General features: G+C 39.5%; 2 protein-coding genes across 2 annotated transcripts; one reads left to right on the top strand and one right to left on the bottom strand.

Annotated features, from left to right (window-relative positions):
• Positions 1–1,217: 1,217 nt before the first annotated feature.
• LOC4338473 (uncharacterized) lies at positions 1,218–5,558 on the bottom strand. Its single transcript, XM_015782091.3, has 4 exons — positions 5,232–5,558; positions 2,088–2,157; positions 1,887–1,985; positions 1,218–1,548 (listed from the first exon to the last, which is right to left on the bottom strand). Exons 1-3 carry the CDS (start codon positions 5,415–5,417, stop codon positions 1,930–1,932), a joined length of 312 nt encoding a protein of 103 aa, XP_015637577.1. The 5' UTR covers positions 5,418–5,558; the 3' UTR covers positions 1,218–1,548; positions 1,887–1,929.
• Positions 5,559–17,967: 12,409 nt separating this feature from the next.
• Positions 17,968–20,251, top strand: LOC136356768 (uncharacterized). The gene is made up of 10 exons (XM_066311085.1): positions 17,968–18,048; positions 18,128–18,217; positions 18,477–18,557; positions 18,656–18,731; positions 18,828–18,932; positions 19,012–19,092; positions 19,362–19,409; positions 19,514–19,762; positions 19,851–19,887; positions 19,983–20,251. The coding sequence occupies exons 2-9, from the start codon at positions 18,198–18,200 to the stop codon at positions 19,884–19,886; spliced, it is 696 nt and encodes a 231-aa protein (XP_066167182.1). The 5' UTR covers positions 17,968–18,048; positions 18,128–18,197; the 3' UTR covers position 19,887; positions 19,983–20,251.
• Positions 20,252–22,910: the final 2,659 nt, after the last annotated feature.

Raw genomic sequence — 22,910 nt, 5'->3', positions numbered from 1 at the left:
ACCCCTCCTGCCACCTTCTCCCGCCTCTGTGCCACTCGCACCCGCTCCTCCGTGTCACCTATGGTCTTTCACAGTCCCACTTCCTCCTCCGCCAGAGCAGCTGCCGCCACCGCAGTGCCAACCCCAGGCCCTTTCTCCTCACACAACTCCTCTCCCCCTCCTCCTCATCCTCGTGGGAGCTAAGCACACCCTTAGGGGTGGTGGAGCGGTGGAGAAGGTGCTAGTGGCAAACAAGGGGATTGCGTGCAGGGTGATGCGGACGCGCGTGGAGGCTTGGGAGCCCCACCGTGGCAGTCCACTGTGTTGTTGATCGCTGGGCACTGCACGTGAGTGCCACCGACAAGGCTGTGTGGCTTGGCCCGCTGCCCACAAGGGAAAGCTACCTCAACATCGTCATCATTGTTGGCGCTGCGCTCTGCATCGGCGCCACCTAATTTCCGCTGCGGTGGCATTGGTTGGCTAGGACGGAAGAGAGATGGGGAAGGAAGAGAGGGGAGAGAGGGAAGAGAGAAGGAAGATGTTGGTTTACCGACCTGTGGGGTCCACGAGATCTTTATTATTTGTTTTTGCTATTATGCCACATAGCCGAAACCGTCTTGGGACCTTATTTGCACTGATTTTAGAAGTTAAGAGACGCATCATATTTGGTTTTACGGTTCAATGACGAGTTTAAAACTCGACGATAAATTGAGGGAACCAAAGTAAACTTATTCCTTTTCGTACAAATTGAACCTGTAAAAATTCCTCTCTTAAGAGCCCTCACATTGTGATCGTGCCAGATTACCCCGATCATCAGCCCAGCCCATCAATGATTTTTCTCCGTTCCAAAGATCACGTTGGGATCCAGTTTATTTATGTGTATACGCCAACACTTTGAACTGAAATTATGATCGTGTCTGCCTGTTCAGTCATCTCGCTTAGCTTAAGCCAAAGTCAATGTGGTTATTTCAAGAAAATCTAGCTAAACATGCTTACATGTAGACTACGATGGAAACAGAATTCATATCAGTTAAGAAGAGAGATATCTGAATTCATGGGTGCAGAAATAATTATGACAACTCGAAGGGCCAAGGAACACAATGATTTTTATCAATGACATAACTACCAAAGACAACAGAAATTATTGTCATTGTGGAGCTACTAGCATTGATTCGAGCTGAATTTTGCAAAAAATAATAAATGCAAATAATCCAACACCCAGTGAGGAAAAGAAAGAATGTTGTAACTCGGCAGACAACCATTTAGCCCATAAACCAATACAAGACTGTTCACCATGGGGAACCTGAAGCATATGCAAGCAAGAACCCATAAAATGGACTCAAACTAGCTAAGTTTGAAATAATGAACCTGTAAGCACCAAGCACCACTAAATTGACATTTTTCCCTCTGTTTTTGGGGCAATATTGAATACATTGTGTGTTCCAAGTATCCAAACGGTTTTACAAAATTTACTTGATAGCTCACATGGCAGACTCCAGCCGAAAGAAGCCCCAATCTCACACAAATTGGTAAAATTGACGAGGGTTTGACAACCAGATTTATCATTACCTGAAACACTCAATCATTAAACACGTGTGAAATTCTGATATACATGGTATGTCGACACTGTATTAGGGCAAAACTGAATACAATTGATGCTGAAGGACATGTAGAACAAACCAAGTTTTTCATGATATTATTCTATTCAAACTGAATATTATGCACAGCCATGTTGTACAAAATCCAAACAAGCCAATGCAATTGCAATTCCAACACGGAGGAAGTTTTAAAATTATGTGGCCCTCTCATAATAAAATTCCTACGTCCAACTAGGGATAAACATAAATATGGGACAATCTCACAACTTAGACAAATAAAGAGAAACAGCACCAATCAAACTTTCTTACCCTGCCATTCTTCTATCTAAACTCACAATTGATTCTTTCATTGTTATTGCTTCTCATCATCATTCATTTCATCAGAATCTGAGTCACTGGCATTATATCCTGAAAAGGAGAAAAAAAATGATACATTAGCAAAAATGTTCACAGCCTAGAAGAAGCAGTTTTTATATTATATATTAAAAAACATACTAAACATTGTAATACCCGGACGCTTTGTGCCAACTTTCCAGACTGAAGGCCTGTATCTAGATGCCTTCTCAGCCCACGCTCTTCCCTTGTAAAATGAAAAAGAAACAAAATAAGTGCAAAGTATAATCAAAACATAGTATTCAACTATTATGATGCAGTTACTGGACATGTCTGTATTCCACAAAAATACACCACATGCAGAAAGAGGATAGGGAAAAAAATCGAAATAGTATGACGAATAAACTGTACTGTATCTATATAAAACTCATTTCACAGTATCTATATAAAACCGTAACCTAACTCAGATGTGAAATGTTTTCCCTTTAATAATTCAACCAAATGAATTTATCGTCTGTGCAAGCATGTTCATTAGCACTAGCAAATATGAAACAACAGCCATGAATTTCTTTGATCTTTCTTCTTTCATAACCTGGTTATTCTCCTCTAGGGTCCAGCTCCTCACAACTTGCTCTAAAGAGATGTCCCTTGGCTGAGTTATATAGGCAATATTTTGATCCTGTGGTTTAAGAAAGCTCTAAGGTTGAGAGTAACAGTTACTTAACAAAAACAACTAAGCACTGAAGTACACTTCCATTAAGTGCCTTGGAAGGATGATGACAAAAGCTATGGGTAGTCAAGCATAAATGCTTAGGAAAGATAGTGAAATCAATAGGGACAAAAGACCCCCAAAAATGCCTCCAGGTCTTATATTTTTCAACAAGATGGCAAACTAAATAGGCCTTATCAAATCAACAGAGGAAGTAACATAAAATGAGTTAACAAATTCAAACAATCAGTGATAGCTACTACCAAATAGAACATCAAATCATCAATCAACTGCCATAAAAGCAGCAACACTAGTATAAAACATTTACACAAACAAGAAATAACACCCAAATGTGGAGAACCCATTTCCATGACATAAATCAATTGAAACTTAACATACCCAAGGAACAGAAGTCTAACTGTTCAAGAAAAAACTTGCAAGAAGGATGGCACAGAGAATAAACACAACATAAAAAGGGCTAATCTGCATGTGAACCATCTTCTGTATCAAGTTTCCTCATTAAGCTAGCAAAGCTCAAATATCCATTGAATCCATCTCAACACATCAACATTTAGTTAGTTGCCTTATCAATGGTTGAAAAGAATAAACATAAAATCAACAAAGCAGAAAAAAGGAACCCCAAACATAATCCATCATTTGTCCAAAATTGCCCAATTATTCAACTGAAGCACAAACAATGGTGCATTATTTAGATATGGAAATCAATGAATTAAAAATAGGAAAGGATAGCATTTTCAAACCCTTTTTGTATCACGAGAATTTTCCTAGTTCTTACCTTTTTCCTACAAAATCTTTTGATGTCCTAAATTTCAGAAATGGCCTTAAAGGTTACGGATACCCCAAAGGTTTTGCTCTCCAACTAATGAAACATGACTACCACATCACTCCCAGATAGGAAGGCAAGTCACTTGAAGCTAAGCACAAATCTAGCAATTTGTACAGTGGTGTTTCCTCCATGGTTGGAGCTGGAGACTGTTGGACATCTCAGAATAAATATATATAAATGGGTACCAAAGCAAACATAGCCTCTTAGGTTGTGATGAGTCAATAGTGTTGGTATGAGATATGTGCATCTATCTGGCCAAATGAGGTGGTGGTAGAAGATAAAGTTTGTGTTCTTTTAATTGTCGAATCAAAATTATCTTTCCCATACTGGTGCTGAGGTTTTTTATATAATTATTATGGGGGTATGCCACGTGTGACCTAGACAATGGTAACCTCCAGTATATGATTGCATCAGCCCCATTTGTGGTCAGTAATGGGTTGGGCATTCATCTCCATAACCACACCTCCCTATACATTTTTAAAGTTGTTGGGATTTTCTATATAGTATATAGTATTGTTCTTAGGCGTATTTCACTTTGTACATGCAATATTTAGCATTAATACCTCCTCACTCCAAGAATATTACATACAGATTAAAAACTAACAAAGGCAAAGAAAGCTATGCTATCATCAAAAAGGTATAAACTTTAGCCAGCCAAATCCTCCATGATAAAGCAGCAATCAACTCCAAATATAAATGAAGCCAGCAAATAGAGGACAGAAAAAATAATGTTGCACCTTCTGTTTCTAACCAAAGAATACACTCCAAATACCAACCAAAACAAAACAGTATTTCTCTCTGTCGTGAGGAAAAAAAAGAAAACTAACAATGGCTGAGAACAGAACAGATCCTCCCATAAAAGTGTATGCAAGGAACCAGAAACAAATGAGCACCCCTGCCCATATTCTAATTATTTTCTTCCTTTCAAAATTGACCACAATTGCTAAAGAAAGGAAAAAAAACACTTGGTTGAATTCTACAAATTGAACCGGGCCACTACCATACATGTTGCCACTTCCCACCCTGAAGTTCAAACACCAGCTAAAAAAAAATATTCCACGGCTCTGACAAAAATAAGTCGCAACTTCTAGTTAAAACTATGCTAATAATAATTGTAATAATCGATACGTTAAAACTCTACCCAAAAGGAGGAATTGCTATCACCATATTGCATACAATACTTTACAAGAACCAGATTAGAACCACAAAAGCTTGTGCATCAGCACAAGAAAACAGCACGGAAGCAGTTCACGACCCGAACCCGACCAAAGTAACTAGATAGTATCATCGACACACAAAAAAAAAAGAAAAAAAAACTATGCTTGCAACTCGCAAGAACTAACATAGACAGGGTTTTGGTAAAAAAAAGGAGGCGTCCCCTACCCCCATGTCTTCCTACTCCAGAAACAAGTTGTAATCAGAGTCGCACCCTTATATTCAAATCTAAGAAGCAAGGCACTAGAGAAATCTAATAAATAATGCAGTGATAAACGGTGCGCACGAAAGGAATCACATCGTGTTTAAGCTAACGCCTTCCCCGGATCTCGATTCAGCCGAGCAAAATAACTTTGATCTAGAGATGGTTGAGACCTATAAACGGGGAGGAGCAGGAGCAGCTCGATCCTCCTCCGGTCTCTAGCACGCAGGGGCACATAACCAGCGGATCAAATCACGCACCACCACCACCAAAGGAAGAAAAAGACAAGGTGGGGGGAACCATGGGGGGGGGGGGGGGTGGGGCGGGGATGGAGGGGCATGGGCGCACCTTGTGCTCGTTCTTGGGGATGCCGTAGCCGGAGTGGTACATCTGCGCGACGAGCACCTGCATGGCGGAGTCGCCGCGGCGGGCCTCCTTGAGCGCGTCCTGGAACCAGCGCTGCACGCAGTCGCCCACCACCTCCGACAGCGGCTTCCTCTCCTCCTCCACCGCCCCGCCGTTCACCCCCTCCATGTGCCGCCGCTACCGCCCTATGCCGCTTCGCCGCTCGGCGAGGCGAGGCGCGGTCGGGTTTCTTCTCCGGCAGTGGCGCCGCCGCCGCCGCCGCAAGAGGAAGGTTAGTTGGGGAGGCGGCGCGAGGAGAGAGAATTTTACAAAATAAACGGCGGGAGGGGAGGGGTTTTGTGTAAAATTGTCGGGGATTTTGCCTTTTTTTTTTTCTTTTTCTGCAAGTTGCGGGTTTTTTTTCTCTTTTCTTTACCTCGACACGGGACGGCGCACGCGGTTTTTTCAAAGGGGAGGGGGTTTGGTTGCCTGCCGTGCGGGGAAATCGCTTCGCCCCCGATTCAAATGCCGCCGTTTATTTGTGTAGGATTCGAATTCGGATAGAACATGTTTCAGCTAGAAATTGGGAAAGAAAAACATGTTTCACCAAGAAATTCGGACGGAAAACGTTTATGGTTCTCTATGTGGGTCGGTACCTGAGTCGGATACAAGATGTTTTCTATCCGAGACAAATACGGCATAATATTCATAAACATAAGTTTTTTTTGCTTTTAGAAATACATAAGGAGTCGTATAAGAAATTCTTTCAAAAAAAACTCGCATGCTAACTGGTACCGAGAGTCGAATTTCTAATTGCTTTAGAATTCTTATCAGATCATAAGAAAACAATATATAGGATATGATCATATATATTTGGATATTTGGATGGGAATGTTTATATATCAGTTAATTTTTGGATCATCGGATATGCTTTAAGATTCGTGCAGAGGCATTAATCCTAGCTCTCCTCCTCTTGTTCCCCTCGCATCGCGCATTCCGCCGCCACCACTCCCATCATGCATTCCTCCGCCTGATCCCCCGCCGCCACCGCCCCACCGCATCGTCGCCCGCCTTGCCGGAGGGTGTCAACGGCGCCGGCGAAACCCCCCTTCCCCCCGGCCAGCCTCCTTCTCCTCCCCACTCCTTCCTCCTCGAGCCATCGGCGGCGAGATGCCCCCACCACCAACGCCGGCCCACCGCCCTCCTCCAGCTTCGCTGCTCCGGCGCCTCGCCGCCCACCGCCGGGCTGTCGCCTCCCCCGGCCATCCCTCTAGAGCCGGCGAACTCCTCCCCTTCCCTCTCACACCCCACCCCGGGACCTTAATCTGTAGGTCCTCTGCCGGAGTCTAGGATGTCGTCGACGCCGGAGAAGAAGAGAGGTCATCGGAGTTGGAGGAAAAGACTTGGAGTACGAATCTTGAAGCTCATCCGATGGCCCAAAATCTGTAAGATTTGAGGATGCAATTTCTATGGACGGAAGGTTAGCAATTCCGATCCAACGAATAGAAAAAAACCATAAGGTGATTGGACAAACTCTCGTAAATATATTTACGTAATGAGAAATTAATCTTGTGAGTCAAACCATAAGGTGATTGGACAAACTCTCGTAAATATATTTACCTAATGAGAAATTAATCTTGTGAGTCAGGCGGCCGACCTGATGCGTAATTTAATGCTAAAAGCTAATGGTGGCATGTCACTTTCGGTACATGGATAGAAGTGGCTGCCACGTTGGAAATTAAAGGAAGAGATTTGCACGTACGAGCGGATAGGGATTGGAATTTCCTTTCAGCATCGACGACGACGTATGATCATTAACGACTAGGTTATCTGGTCATCGATCCTTTCCTTTCGTTGTAGAGTGTAGACGAGAAAAATACAGGCGCTACAGTATACTAAGTAAAATACTCGTGCTTCTCTACATGTAAAAAGAATCGTTAAACACTAAAAGACATAGTAAAACATGTCGTATATCAACATTGGTACAAGACATATAAATGATTTATATAGGCTAAGTATCGATAAAAAATCTCTAAAGATAAGTAGGACGCATGAAAACCATTATTGCATAAAAAAACATTATTACATATTAATATACTCATATTCTCATAATGCTCGTTCTCTCTTAACACTTACGTAGCAAAGTGTGTGATCTCATTTCTAAATTCATGTGCGTATTTGTGTAGAGACCGATCGTGGCATGTGTAAAAGATAGATAGCATACACGTTCTAATTTGTCATGTCTCATGGACGACAATAAAAAAAATCTTACCTACTTAAAAATATCGTTTTTTACAATTGCACCATGTGCTCAATTTGTTTTTTCCATGCCATCTGTTCATCATCCGATTTTCTATGTGATATTTTTTATAGCAAAATATTGGTATTGGTCATCCAATATTTTCGGTGATTTTTTATAGCAAAACATCCGTATTTGTAATAGGTGAAAATAATTTTATGTTAGTTTCCGAAGTTGAAAGATGAAGTTGTCGATAAACACTACCATATATCAAATATTTATTTTGTTATATTCTTAGCACGATGCATGTTCAACTCACTCTGCATATAGTGCCATAGTATATTTTTTCTTTTAATTTCATTTGTTTTTGTCATAGAAACAACTATAAGGTTTGGATTTAGAAATACTTTTTGAAATGGTCTATTAATAAAATTAAATAAAACATAAAAAGGTAAGAAAAAAAATCCATAGTAAACGGTTGAAATCGCGTGGGCACGGAATCGGACAGCGCGAGCACGTGTGCGGACGGACGACGATATTATTTTATCAGGTGTAGAGAAGTACAGGTTACTCATCCTGTATTGCAGGATTAGTACAGTGTACATGCATATGCTTATAGCGTATGTGCGTGTATCTTTCGTATAATTAAAAAAATCTTCTTCGTCACCAGATATAGGCACACATTCATCATAGATACGGCCGTAGTTACTCTCTCCACCAATCACTACAACAAACTAAAACTATTATTTTATTATTTTAAGACGTTTTACTTAAGTCGCTCTGTAAGTCGTCTCTGCTTTTACAAGTAAAATTAAAATAGGAACGATATTTGAGACGCTTTATTAGTTGAGGACATAGTTTAAGACGTTTTATTAGTTGAGGACATAGTTTTTAAGACACTTTACAGGTTAGCACAACATTAAATCGTTTAGAGATGAATATTGAGACGTTTTGGAACGTGACAGATGAGTTTTGAGATTGTTTCTAATCGTCATCGTAAAAACCATTATAATAATATTATAATTATTTGGACAAAAAAATTTGAATATTTAATATTTAATCTCGTATCTGCTAGATAATAAAAAATAAATAATAACCCTTTCATCCAGGCTCAAACACACCACCTGCAGGTTGTAAAGTCTAGACACTAACCAACTCATTACCATGGATAATTTTGAATGTCAATACACAGTTTTTTTTTTATATTGTAACTCTGCAAACATGCGTCATGTGGTAATCAGAAGTGGGTTGGCCCTGCACAGCACTTCATTTGTTGGGCCGAATGGATGACTGACAGCTGGCCTTCATGCCTGTGATCGATCGTGTGTATCCGCGACAGGGACCTGTGATTTTCGTCCCATACGCGATCTCTTCTGATTTTCTGATCTTGCCGCGATCACAGATCGAGCCGCGCCACCGGCCAACGCTTGACCCGGCACCTGGCTACCCCACGCGGCCACGCCCTGACGCCCACGCTGCCACGCACGACCAGCAGGCAGGAGCCCCCACACCGGCAAGCCCACGCCGCCGCCTTGGCCGCTGCTGCAGCCTGGAGCGTGTGCCGCCGCCGCGAGGAGCCGTCGTCGAGTCGATCAGCCGATTAGCCGTCCGCACCAACAATTTTAGGTTATCTATTTGTGTACTTTTTTAGTTACTGATTTTATATGTTTTAAGATGTTTTATTAATATATCATGATAAATTTTTTGGTGATTTGGTCTATTATATTATATATACTTACATTATATATATTAGAATTATTAGATTTACTGTGTTTAAAAAAAATAGATCGGACCACCCATATCCTAAATCCTAAATCCACCACTGATGAGCAATGGATGCTAGGAGCTGAAACAAGCCGTCGTCTCCTTCCTTCTGTCTCCTATCCAGCCCCAGGTCCAAAATGTTAATCTCTCATTTAGTGATTTAGACATTTTTATTCCCTATTTACGTTGGTTAATCGTTAAATGCCAAGAGTACTGTTCACTACAAATTGGTTGGCTTGATTTAATTTGTTTTATGCTAGCGAGAGAATACGGAGATCACAAATGTCAGACCTTCATATGATTTATAATTCTTACGACTAACTTGAATCAATTTAAATGAGAGAAGATATAAGAACCATAAAGATTAAGGTGGATCGAAATGATAGATATAAGTACCGCAAAGATGAAGCTACCTTTTACCAGTTGTATATTGAACTTCTGCTATGAAACTTGAGTAGTATTAACATAATAAGTTTATGTATCCATCTTTATGCCCTTCTCAAATCTCCCAATCAACTTCTCGTTGTTCTTATTTAAGTCAGAATTGGTCAGTGGATCAATTGCTAGTGCCAGCGTTAAGACTTTACATAGTGTTTATTCAATTAATTATGTGAATAATAGTCAGAGAAAAAATGATTTTTGTGACTTGGGAAATACTGTTCATACTTTATGCACATTTTGGACATGTTTTTGTAAAGTTGATGAAAATAATGTTAATTACCAGGTTCATGTTTTTTCTCTTATTACTTCAGCATACCATATAACTAGTGATGGATCGAGATTGGATGAGTGAACCCAGAACATCTGCTTCCTATAAAGATGGTGTAGCACATTTCCTATCCATTGCATTTCGTGATGTTCCAGATGATGCCAAGGTCCTTTGTCCTTGTGTGAATTGTAGAAACAGAATAACACAGAATTATGATAGAGTTAAAACACATTTGAGATGTGCTGGAATTCTTCAAAGCTATACCAAGTGGATTCACCATGGTGAGAAATATGATGCACCGTCATTAGTATTCGCTCCTGTATCTGGCAACCCTAGGAATATTCCTATTTCCGGTGCTCATAAGAGCAATGTTGTAGAAGTTGGGGATGGAAGATCGGATAACATGGAAGGACTACTAAACACTGCATTTGGCAGGGAAGATAGCTTTGAGTCTATATCGAGTGCTTCTATCGATGATGATGGTATTTATTTTGAGTCTAGCTATGCAGAACCTAATATGGTTGAGGATGAGAATAATACATTTGGAGATTGCCATAATGGGGGGGAACAAGATATGTTCACAAGGTTGTTGAAGGATGCAAAAACAAAACTATATCATGGGTGTGATAAATTTTCGAGGTTATCATTCTTAGTCAATTTGTATAACCTAAAATGCATACATGGATGGACACAAGAATCTTTTACAGCACTACTTGGTTTGCAATCTGATGCACTTCCTCAAGAGGCAGATTTACCGAAGAATTGTTATGAAGCAAAAAAAATCATCCGTGGTTTAGGTCTTGGCTATCAGAAAATCCATGCTTGTCATAAAGATTGTGTGCTCTTTCGAGGTGACAAAGCTAACCAAGAGTCTTGCGATGTATGTGGTTCCTCCCGCTGGATAACTGATAAAAATGGGTATCCAGTTGAATCAAAAGGAAAGAAGAAACCAGCTAAAGTGTTGCGTTATTTCCCATTAATACCAAGAATCCAAAGACTATTTTCAACTGAACAAACTTCAGGAGAGATGCGATGGCACGAGGAGGGCCATACAAAAGATGGATTGCTACGGCACCCTGCTGATGGTGAGGCTTGGAATGATTTAAATACTCGTTATCCTGGTTTTTCTGCTGATGCCCGCAATGTGCGGCTTGGTCTTGCAAGTGATGGATTCAACCCTTTCAGGAATATGAGTTCAAAGCATAGTACTTGGCCAGTGATGCTTATTCCTTTTAATCTCCCGCCTTGGATTTGCATGAAACAAACATCGTTAATTTTGTCCATGATCATTCCTGGACCACATTCACCTGGGAATGATATAGATGTATATTTGGAGCCCTTGTTGATGAGCTCTTGCAACTATGGCAAGGTGTGGAAACTTATGATGCTTCTGCAAGGAAGAAATTTTCTCTTCGAGCTGCATTATTATGGACATTGAATGACTTTCCTGCATTAGCTTACCTATATGGTTGGAGCACTGGAGGGAAATATGCATGTCCATCTTGTGCTACACTTACAAAATCATTTCGTCTTAAAAAAGGTGGCAAATTTTGTTACATGGGTCATCGTCGATGGTTGCCACCGGATCACAAATATCGAGAATTGGGTAGTCAGTTTGATGGCACTGAAGAGAAGGAAATTGCACCAAAAACATTGAATGGAACTTCTGTTTTAGAAATGCTGCAGGGCAGAGTATTTGTATTTGGTAAGAAGGTAAGCATAGCCAAAATGTCAAAAAGGAAAAGACAAGCAAAAAAAAAACACTAATGACAAAGGGAGCAATCGGAAACTCAACGGTAAGAGAAAGACATGTAAGGAGAAATCAAGTGATAACCCAAGTAAGTCTAAAAAGAAACCTGAGGATTGGTTGAAAAAGAGGTCAATATTCTTTAAGCTAGAATACTGGGAGTGCAACAAATTAAGGCACAATCTAGATGTGATGCATATAGAGAAAAATGTATGTGATAATTTAATTAGAACTTTGTTGGATATTAGTTCAAAAACAAAGGATGATCTTAATGCACGACTTGACTTGGTAAATATTGGCATTCGCCCAGAACTTCACCCTACAATAGATGATAAAGGAAAGCAAATATTGCCACCTGCACCCTTTACCATGTCAAGAGAAAAAAAAAGAGATTCTGTGTTCAGTAATTCAGAACATTAAGACTCCTGATGGTTATGCATCAAATATTTCTAGGTGTGTCAACATGAAAGATTGCACTCTTAATGGTCTAAAAAGTCATGATTGCCATGTTTTACTTGAAGACATTCTTCCCATAGCACTTCGATCATGTTACCCTAGCAAAGATGTGATGCATATAGTTAACGAATTGGCTCGGTTCTTCAAGAAGTTGTGTTCTAAAGTAATAGATGTATCCGAGCTTGATGAACTTCAACGGAGTATTGTGATGACACTATGTGATATGGAGAGAGTTTTTCTTCCTTCTTTTTTTACTATCATGGTGCATTTGTTGGTACACTTGGTGGAAGAAGTTAAGCTCGGTGGTCCAGTGCACTACCGTTGGATGTATCCTCTAGAGAGGTATTTATATGTTTTTTTCCTCTCTTATATTCACTATTCCTTGGAAATAACATATATTTTTAAATATGTATAGATCATTTGTTCGAATAAAGGCACTTGTACGAAACCGAGCTTACCCAGAAGGTTCAATTGTTGAAGGTTATATTGCAGACGAGTGCCTGACATACTGTTCGAGATTTTTTGATGAAACCACACGCTTTACAAGACCACCCAGAAACCCTGAACCTTCAGATAATACAAAGGACTTGTATATGTTTGAGAGTGCTGGTGAACCAATCGGCAAGGCTATCACCGTAGCCCGATTTGATAACCAATTTCTAGTACAAGCACATCGATATGTCTTGCGACACTGTGATGAACTTGAAGATTTTCGCAAGTGCGTTACACAAGCTTATTCTCTCTTTTTGTATTGTTATGCAAAAATAGATTGTTTGATATATGTGATTGTTGCAGAGAATTTCTCGATGAAGAGAAAAGAAAACTGCCTCATACAACTAGCTTAACACAGTCCGTCATCGACAGGTTGATCAATAGAAGCTTTGCTGATTGGTTGGAACAAAAGGTAAAGTTGTGTGCATTCAAATTTCTGTTGTAAGAAATTATTTAGACAGTAGAGAGTAATGATACTCTTATGCAGGTTTTAGAAAATGGTGCAGAAATAGATGAAAAGACGAGCATTGGCTGCAAAACCGAACAAAACTGTTGTTCGCTACAGTGGATACATTATTAATGGTTTTAGGTTCCACACTGAGCCGTGAGGCTGGCCGCTGCACTCAAAATAGTGGTGTTGTGAACGTCGCTGATGATGGTGTTAATTACTATGGCAGATTATCAGACATTGTAGAGCTGTCATATAGAAATTACAAGGTAGTACTCTTTAGATGTGATTGGTATGATGTCCACCACAGAGCTGGTATGAAAAATGATGAATTTCGGTTCAGCCTTGTGAACTTCTCTCGGAAGATACACACTGGAGAGAAATTGGATGATGATCCATTTGTGTTTTCATCCCAAGTGGAACAAGTTTTTTATTCTGAAGATCCAAAAACTGAAGGATGGCATGTGGTAACGAGATTTAGGCCCAGGGATCTTTTTGATATGGGTGTGGAACAGCCATCTGATGAAGCAGAGCAGATCATGGTAAGAAAACTCAGGCTCAGGGATCTTTTTGTCTTTTCGTTTTTTTTCTTTAGAGGAAAAAGGCAGGAGCTCTGCCATTCATTTATAGAAGGAAAGCAAGCAAACATAGAGAAATCCTTTTACAGGATGGTACCAAGGATTTCTGTTTACTTATTGTCTTGTTCATTGTTGATAATTGTCATCCGAAATTCAGAATATTAGAAATTTGCATGGCTTGTACTTTCTATTGATAAAATGTAGAAATTCAGTCTGGAGTTAAGCCTGGAGTTAATACTGATGACATATATTTGAAGATTACATCCACTTGTTTTTGCAGCAACAAAGTAAAGATAAAATTAACTGATTCTTGTTTCATGTTTCAGGTTTGCCAAATGCAGGGTATCAATGCAAACAGAAGCAAGATGTCCACACTGCCAGATGATTTCTGTCAGAGTCCTGATATCCTCAACAGTGGTGTTCTCCGGCCTCTAGGACCTGAAAACCAATGCTCAACAAATAGCGACATTTTTTATATGAATTCCCAAGTGAAAATGGGCTACAAGTATTGTTTGATAACTTTTAGATGATACCTGCTTCGGACTTATTTTTTTAATAATACTTGGGTTTCATTTGTTGGGATGGACTTTTATATATATATATATATATATATGCTTGCTGCTCGTGTTAAGTTATGGACTACAAAGTTTTATATTAATTTCCCTACATATTTCCATAAATTTGATTACTGTCTACCGCGCGCAAGACATTTGACCTGCCGAGGGTTCTATTCCTTCCCCTAGCACATTGCTTAAAATTTTTGTTCTCCATCCCGCGCACAAATGTTAAAGTAAATCCGGCGGTGAAAAACGTAAGTTTCTCCCCTAATTTTTTTTTAGAGAAAACAAATTAGGGGAAAAAGGTACCCCTATTTTTCGTGTTGAGAGATTTTGTTTTTAAAAAATCTCCATTGATTTTATGTCACAGAGAAAAATAGATGAAAAATTGTAAGTTTCTCCCTTTATTTTTTTAGATGAAAATGTAGGTTTCTTTTTCCACTGATTTTACGTCAGAGAAAAAAAGGAGAAAAAGATTTAACCGTGCACAAATTGTAGGATTCAAAAGTCGAAACCTGGACCTCACACAGCATGCGCCTCCAACATTATGACTTAAACCGCTGAGCTATGCAACCTTTTGATATTTAGTTAAGACAAATTTTTACTATAGGACACTTCGATTTCGTAGTTGTAACCATGGGACACCGCCCGAACTCACTTTTGGGGGAAAACACTTCATAAACGTGGTAATTTGCCAATGGACACCACGCCAATAGCGTCCTCGCTGTCCTCCGCCGCTCCCGCCGCGTGTCGCTTCGCCACGTCCTAGCCGTCCTCCACCGCTCCCGCCGTCCTCGATCTCTCTCGCCGCGAGCGCCACGGTGGCCACTCCCGCCGTCCTTGCCATCTCCTCCATCGCGACAAGCTCGAGCCCCAGCGACCGACGCCGCCCCGTCCTGCTTCGCCACCGCTCGCCCGATGCTTCCTCGTCGCGGCAGTCGGCGCCGCCTTCCACCTCCCTGCCCCTCCACACCTGCCAAGGGAGGGCTGGATGATGACGAAGATGACGGGCAGCATGGCGCCCACCTTTTCGCCATGCCCCCGCCATGTCGACGTCTCTGGCCGCCATCCGCCTCTCCGCCACGCGCCTGCCACGGCCACCGCCGTTGCTAACCAATAGATCATAACCAATACTTACGTTAACTTAGATCGTATTGATAAAATACAAGCAGCAGCATTCCTAAATCTAATTCGTTTTGGCACCCAGGTAAAAAACTTTCACGGCATTCTTTTTTCGCCGGGCAAAATTTTTCGCGGCATTCTTTTGGATAAGTTGCTCAGTATATATATCTATCCCTCCATCTCCCCACTCATCTCACACTCGTAACAGAACACGGATCTGGCGACGGCCGCCGGCCGGTGCCGTTGCTTCGTTCTTCCTTGGATGCGCAGGTGACTCAATTGATCTCTACCAATTCTTCTTGTTGTCTCTTTTATTCTTTATTGAATCAAACTATTAGGTACCCCTTCTGATATCCTTCCCAGAAGATCGATTTATTAGGTGATGACAGAAACCCCTTCTCCATAGTCTGTCCTTAATTAAATTCGTCCGTCTCCTGCAGTCTGCTGGCTGCCGGCAAGGGGTAGGGGTCGGACTGTGTCGGTCAGACCTTGAGTTCTTGACATATAATTTATAATGCCCTAACTACCCTCTTTCTTGATTAGTACATTACTGTTTCACAGAAAAAGGTTACATGCATATGTAAATTTGTACATCTTGTATTTCTAGTAATTCCCTATGCAGTCAATTACTTTTGGTTAGATGTATGGTTGACTTCAGAGTTTTTCTTCTTCAGTTAACAATTATGGTGAGAGTGCCAAGACGTTTGCGGAAGTTGAACCTAGATGTCTAGGGTGCAGAACATGCAGAACATGTGGAAGGCGAAGAAGGAAACTTGCACTACAACTTTGAAGATCAAGATGAAAGCGATAAGCAACATAATGATGATAATTTGCACTTGCATCTTGAACTTCAGGATGGAGGCAGTGAACTTGAAGAGGAAAATTCAGAAAGTGATGATGATGCAATAGCAGAGTTGCCTTCCGCAATTAAAAGGCCAATTAATATAATCTGTAAGTTTTATATTTTCCTACTCATGTCTTTATGTATATGCTTTTCCGTGTGAACCATAGTTTAAATGTTCCTACATGTAGTTCCGAATGGAGAGGTACGACAGATTCTAGGAAATTTTAATGTCAAAAACATGGAGCAATTAAAGAATGGAAAGGTAATTGTGGAGACAGATGAAAATGGTGTTCCCAATGATAGATCAGGTTCCCTTCTTGGCTCGTACCTTGGTAAGATGGCACAAAATTCAACATTTGCACCATTGCACATTCCAAAATGGGACGATGATTTATTTGTGGAGCCACAAAAGTGCATAGTCGCCCACGTGGAGGTGAATTCTTTTTACTAAATACTAACAAATATCATGTTTTTACTTTTCACAACTAACATCTGTTTATAAATGTTAATAAAGACGAAATTTGTCTACCCATCTGAGACGAAGCTACTTACAAGAGATTGGGTCCTAATGAAAGTTAGCAAAGGTTGGAGGTCTTACAAACATCGTTTGAAGGATAGATACTATAATCTTGATGTGAGAACTCTGAATGAAATACCAGAAGATGTCCCAAAAGGTGTTAATGCAATTCAATGGGTTGGTCTTCTTGCAATTTGGGGTCAAGATAAACATAAGGTGATGTCTCTATTTTCATTTTAAAATTGTAGCCCAAGTTAGTTGGCTAATCATTTATATTTTCTGGTTTCTATTTATAGAAATTATGTGAAAAAAACTCTGAATGTGCAAAACAACAGAGGAATCCACATACAACTGGGAGAAAAAGCCATGCTATGCTTTTTAAAGAGATGGGGGTAATTGTTTGACTAAAACATTGATCTTATTATAAACCAGAAGCTTCCTAATGGTATAATTGATCCATCTTCTGATTTACTTTGTTGCTTAGGAAGCAAAAAAGAGGGGGAAGGTCCATGAGATTGATTTATGGGATGAAGCACATAAGAAAAAAGATGCACATATGAAGGCAGTACTGGTATATTTTCTTGTTATTAGTTGCTTTCATTATATACAATTTGTTTCACTTGTGATGAACTACATGCATGTTTATTTATATGTAGGACATGGCTTATCATGAATTAGCTAAAAGGAAAACTGATAGTAGTGGTGTTCTTTCACCCAAAGATTATGATGATGTTTTTCGAAGTGTTGTTGGAAAAAAGACAAAACTTCGAGGGTACTATGATCATAAGAATTGGAGCCATTTAAAGGTTTCTCAGGGACTAGATGTTATTGGGCAATCTGAGGAACAAGCAATGCTTAAATTAAAAATAAAGGCAATGGATGATAAATTAGAGGATATGAGTGATGATATGAATCTCATGCGCACCTTCATAGAACAAAAATACCCTGGAGAGAATTGGAGAAACATTGTGGTTGCAAGAAAAAATAAGGAAGTAAGCATCTGTTCACCATATTAATTTCTTTGTGAAAAGGTCAATGAACCAAAACAATATGTAAGAATCATGTGGTTTATGTTTTTGTTTCAGGTGGATATTTCTGAACAAGTTGGTAATGATATTCCACATGAGTTTGAAAACATTCTTGACAAATCATATGAAAATGTCCATCCTACACCAAATAATTTGCAGGTTGTGCAGTATTACCTTGATAATTTTAAAATTGATGTTTTATTGAAGTCCTTATGCTGTTCTTTTTCATAAGTTGCAGGAGCTGCATTCTATCAGTTATACTAAAGCTAAAGATGGTCGTGGCAAACCATCCTTACCACATGAACACATGATAACCAAGGTACCTTATGCAAGTCTCATTATGCTGTACCATGTGCTATTTTTCTGGTGCATACAATCTAACTGACTTTCAATTGTAGCAATCAGGCATTATAAGCTCTGCCAAAGTGTCTGAATCTAGCCAGATGTACATAGAATCTACTAGGGCACATGACAATGGAAATAAAAAGGTATATACAAACTAAGTGTGATTAGTGAACATTGAAGCTCTATATCTACCAATCCTATGATTAATTTATATTGTTGTAGGTTGATATATTTGAACAAGTCGATAACGATAGTACAAATGGATTTGATCATAACCCTGATAATTTAGATGCCAATGTTAATGCTACATCAAATTATGTGCATGTTAGGAAGTGTTTACTTGATAAATTTTAATTCAAGCTTTCACATTTTCTAAATATGGTCCTTTATCATAACTTGCAGCAAGTATGTTCTCTTAAATGTACTAATGCCAAAGATCGTCGGGCCAATCCATCTATTCCATATGAACGCACAAATGCCAAGGTGACCTACAGAAATCCCACCATGCTAATCGATTATGCTTGATTGAAACATGTACATAACTTTACTGTATTTTAATTGTAACAACTGAGTTTGGAAAGGTTGGCCCAAAGGACCAAAACAAGTCAGAGGAACGCGGAATCATCACTGGTGACCCATGAGCATGTAACCAATGAGGTATGTAAAAACTAAATATGTAGAGATCAATTAATGAATGTTGATGCACTGCCATGGGTTGGCAATACTATGGTTCTTTTTAAAAAAATACTGCAGGGTTATAGTTTTGGTCAAGACAGTCGTAATGATATTACAAATGGATCTGTTAATAACTTTGAGGATTCACATACCAATAGGAATGCCATACAAAATAATGTGCAGGTACAGAAGTATTTACTTCATAAATTAATGAATCAAACTTTGCCAAATTCTTAACTCTATTATTTATCATTTCTTGCAGAGGTTACAGTCTGTTAGTTCAACTAGACCTAAAGAGAGTTATTCTAGTCAAGATTTACCATATCAAAACTTGACTACAAAGGTGTGCTATGAAAATCTTCCTCTATTACATGTGAGGCATTTTTAACATTTATATGATAGAGTCAACTTTCAATTGCAGCAATCAATCATTCAAAGCTCTGTCAAGAGGCCTAGAACCAGTCAAAGTTTTGTGGAGTCAATTTTACCACATGATAAAACCAAACAGGTTAGATTCAAAGAATTCTGGTCATATACTTGCTTGCAATATATAGTGATGCTAATCAAGTAAGCACATCCATTTAGTTTGATTGGTTAAAATTTCTAATACAGGTCCCTCAGAGAAAGGAAGCTGTACTCAAGCATACTTCATCTAAATCAGTATGTGTTTGCCATTGTTTATGATAAAACCAAGTACCCATATGTTCATAAACGACAATGCTCTAGTTTCTTGAATGATAATGTCCTGTTTCTCAAATTTATAGGGTCAAAGGGAGGTTTACTTGTTTTCACTGAATGCAATAAACAAAGACAAACTAGTGGCAAAGGGAAATTTAGTGACCGCAAATGCCACACATGTGGTTGGAAGGAACATGCTTGGAAATGAGTATTATGGAGTGGCTATTCATACTGTTACAAATATTGGTGATGAAAGGCTACCTAGACCACCATTTGAAAATTGCAATACATTAAGAGATGCAATTGGTTATGTCATTGCTTGGCCTCGCGCATATGTAAGATTAATTATGTCAACTCTAAGTATAATTTTCACACAGTAATATTTGCATATGTCACATTATTTATAATATCTACACTTTTCAGGTAAAAAAGCTTAGGAGTACAAATTCTACCCACTAAGGTTGGCCAATTCTAACTTGATTAATTGAATTTGCGTTGTTGGATTTTATTAGTGCACATGTCCACAACTTTAAGTTATTATTGCTTTCTCTGCAGGATATTAATGGAGGATTATGAAAAGGAAAAAGAATAGAGGAATGCCTGATCGCACAACTGTCTATTTGAAGAAGTCATGTGGAATGATTCTAGCAATTTAGAAAAAGAAAGAGACTCGAGTCAAGACTGCAGAATGTTTATATGTTCATATTGCACGTTAATTATTTCTCCATTTAGTTTGAGAGCTATGGACCTTTTATTTAGTTGTAAACTCCCTGTTCCTACAACATTTTAATTTTTAATATGAGATTTTCTCTTTCAATCAGGAATATGATGCACGTGCAATTGTTCCATGTACATATAGATAATAGTTATAAAAAATACATATAGATAATAAATATATGAAATATTTAAATCAGAATACAAGTTTGTATACAAATAAATACAATGTACTAGCAAAAAAATACGTACAGTATTAGCCAGAAAAATCCTATTGAGACAGCAAAAAAAGTCTCTACGTACGTGCCTATATTAATTAAGACGTTGTGCAGGTGGTTCTATAAAAGCGTCTCTATATTTGTAGAGATGCAATTTACACGTCTCTAGCAACGTCTTAAATAATGTAGATACGCTTTAAAAAGCGTCTCCATAATTTTGAGACGGTGCAAATAGAGACGTTCCTACGACGCTTTATAAAAGCGTCTCAGTTATCTGTGGAAGACGAAATAAAACGTCCCTATCCTACAAATAAGATGTCTCTGTTAGGTTGTTTTGTTGTAGTGCATATACATATACAAATTTTTTTATATTATTTTTTAAGTCACAAAGTATCTTTTTGTTTTTAGTTATCACACAAACATACACCTATTTGTGTAAAACAAAAAAAATATATTTTTTGTAAATTAATAGAAAAACTCCAGGTTATACTAAAGTTGAATACTGCAAGTCTGCAACTGCGAGAAAAGGACCGACACAACATTCAGCTTCAAGAACGTGGGCCACGGAACCCATTTGATCGATTGGATCAGCTCGGCCTGCTTGGGTGCATATTGCCCGGCCAGCGCGGAGCCCACGTGCAATATCCATATGCTTGAAGTGAACCTTAAGGTTCAACTTTTCTGCTTAATTCCTTGAAAGAAAAAAAAAGACATATCTACTCCCTAAACTCAACCCGATCCATCGTTTTGTAGCTTAATATTTTGATAAGCAGCTAGTTAGTAACTAGCTTATGAGTAGGGGTGGATATAGGAGTTGGACAGCTAGGACTAGAGCCCTATTTCTATGCCAAAATATCCATTGAAATTATACTTTAAAAATGGAAGACAAAAGGCAAATTTATGTAGATTATACTAGTTCGGTCATGCTCTTGAGCACATTCTAGCTCCGCTACTGCTTATGAGAATCTGAAAATACTAGGTTTTACAGCTTCTAGCTTCCACTTCATATTCGTAGATTATATAACTATAATTTTTAAATCTAAGTAACAATCTGATCTATTTAGAGGAGCTGAAAAATTTTAGAAAAAGCAGCAGCAGGTAGAAGCTATGTTAAACAAGACCAGAAGTGGTGGCGGCAATGTTGGTGGTGGAGGAGGCCGGGACCGCCTAGATCATGCTGGCTGCCCCCCTTGTCTCGGGAGCCCTTCTCCCTTCTCCTCCTCTAGTGTGGCGCGAGCGAGAAAGCGGCCGGCGCGGAGGTTGACACAACAAGGTGGTGGTGGCGGCCTTGGTGGTAGGTTGTGGTGGATCTCTTCGGCCCTCCTTCTCCTCCTCCAACGCGGTGCAGCGGTGGAGAAGCCGGCGCGGCGAGGTGGCGGCTCCATCTACTCTTTTATTATTATTATTATTATTTTATTAAATACTATAGCTAGGTGCCGAATGGATTAAGAACCGGCACCTATAATCTCACCTATATCCAGGAGTATCGGTGCCGACAAATAGATATCGGCTTGGAAAACCGATATCGCCGTTTGATGGCTGCCCTACAGTTAATCCTCCTGATCTCACCAAGCTGTGATGAGCCAGCTGCTGCATGCCGGAGATGATTGATATGCAAGTAGCTAGAGTAGCTAGCATGGACACGATGATGGAGCTAGGAAGACGCGAGTTGACGCCATCGCTTGCGAATCTTTGACCTCCATCAACGTACACCGACGACAGGGTGGTACAGCTAGCGCGCTAGCAGCTGGCTCAAATTGGCTGACAGGACCAATCAATCGATGATACACTATCGATCAATAAGAATTCAGAATTAATGATCGATATCGGTCGTCGCGTCGTCATCGCATCGACCAATAATCATGTCGATCTCGATCGATCGGCCGGGTGGCTCGATCAATTTGCATATATGCACGCACGAACGCATGTCAGGATCTGATATTCAACTCTGTTTGATAGGAATTTAATTTCTAAATTTAATTCTAAGAATTGGATTGGAGTGGAGTTGTGAAGCAATTTTCTAGCTTCACTTCTCTAGTTTATTTTGTGATAGAGGCACTTCAACATACTCTGCTCATTATTTTTCTGGTGAAAGTGAAACCATTTAAGCTTCAACTATATACTAGAAAAGTTGTAGTTTCAACTATGGTAATGGACCATATAGTATATCAATAGTCTCGTTAAGCTGGAGCTATATTAAATAGACCTATTCATCATATCCGTCGGCAGCCTCATTAATAATTATATATATGTAACATAATAATTGTGTCAGCATCCTCGATCGATCTTGTGTCCTCGTGCCGGCAGATTCATTCCATTTGCTCATATCGTACTTCGCATGATGCATTAGAGCAAATTTAATAGCATAGCTAACTACTGGCTCCAATTTATCTCTATAGCCAATCTAATAGCTCGTCCATACAATAGTTACATACTACACTATTAATACCTGGTCCCACCTGTCATACACACACTGCGTCTTGGAGTCCGTGCTACAGCTGGCTACAAATTTGTAGCCCGCTGCTCTTCTCTCTTCTTATTTATCCCCTTA

The sequence above is a fragment of the Oryza sativa genome, chromosome 5 (genome assembly GCF_034140825.1).
Source record: "Oryza sativa Japonica Group chromosome 5, ASM3414082v1".
Taxonomy (NCBI): Eukaryota; Viridiplantae; Streptophyta; class Magnoliopsida; order Poales; family Poaceae; genus Oryza; species Oryza sativa.
Note: the sequence above shows the minus strand (reverse complement) of the source record. Positions and strands in the feature narration are given on the sequence as shown.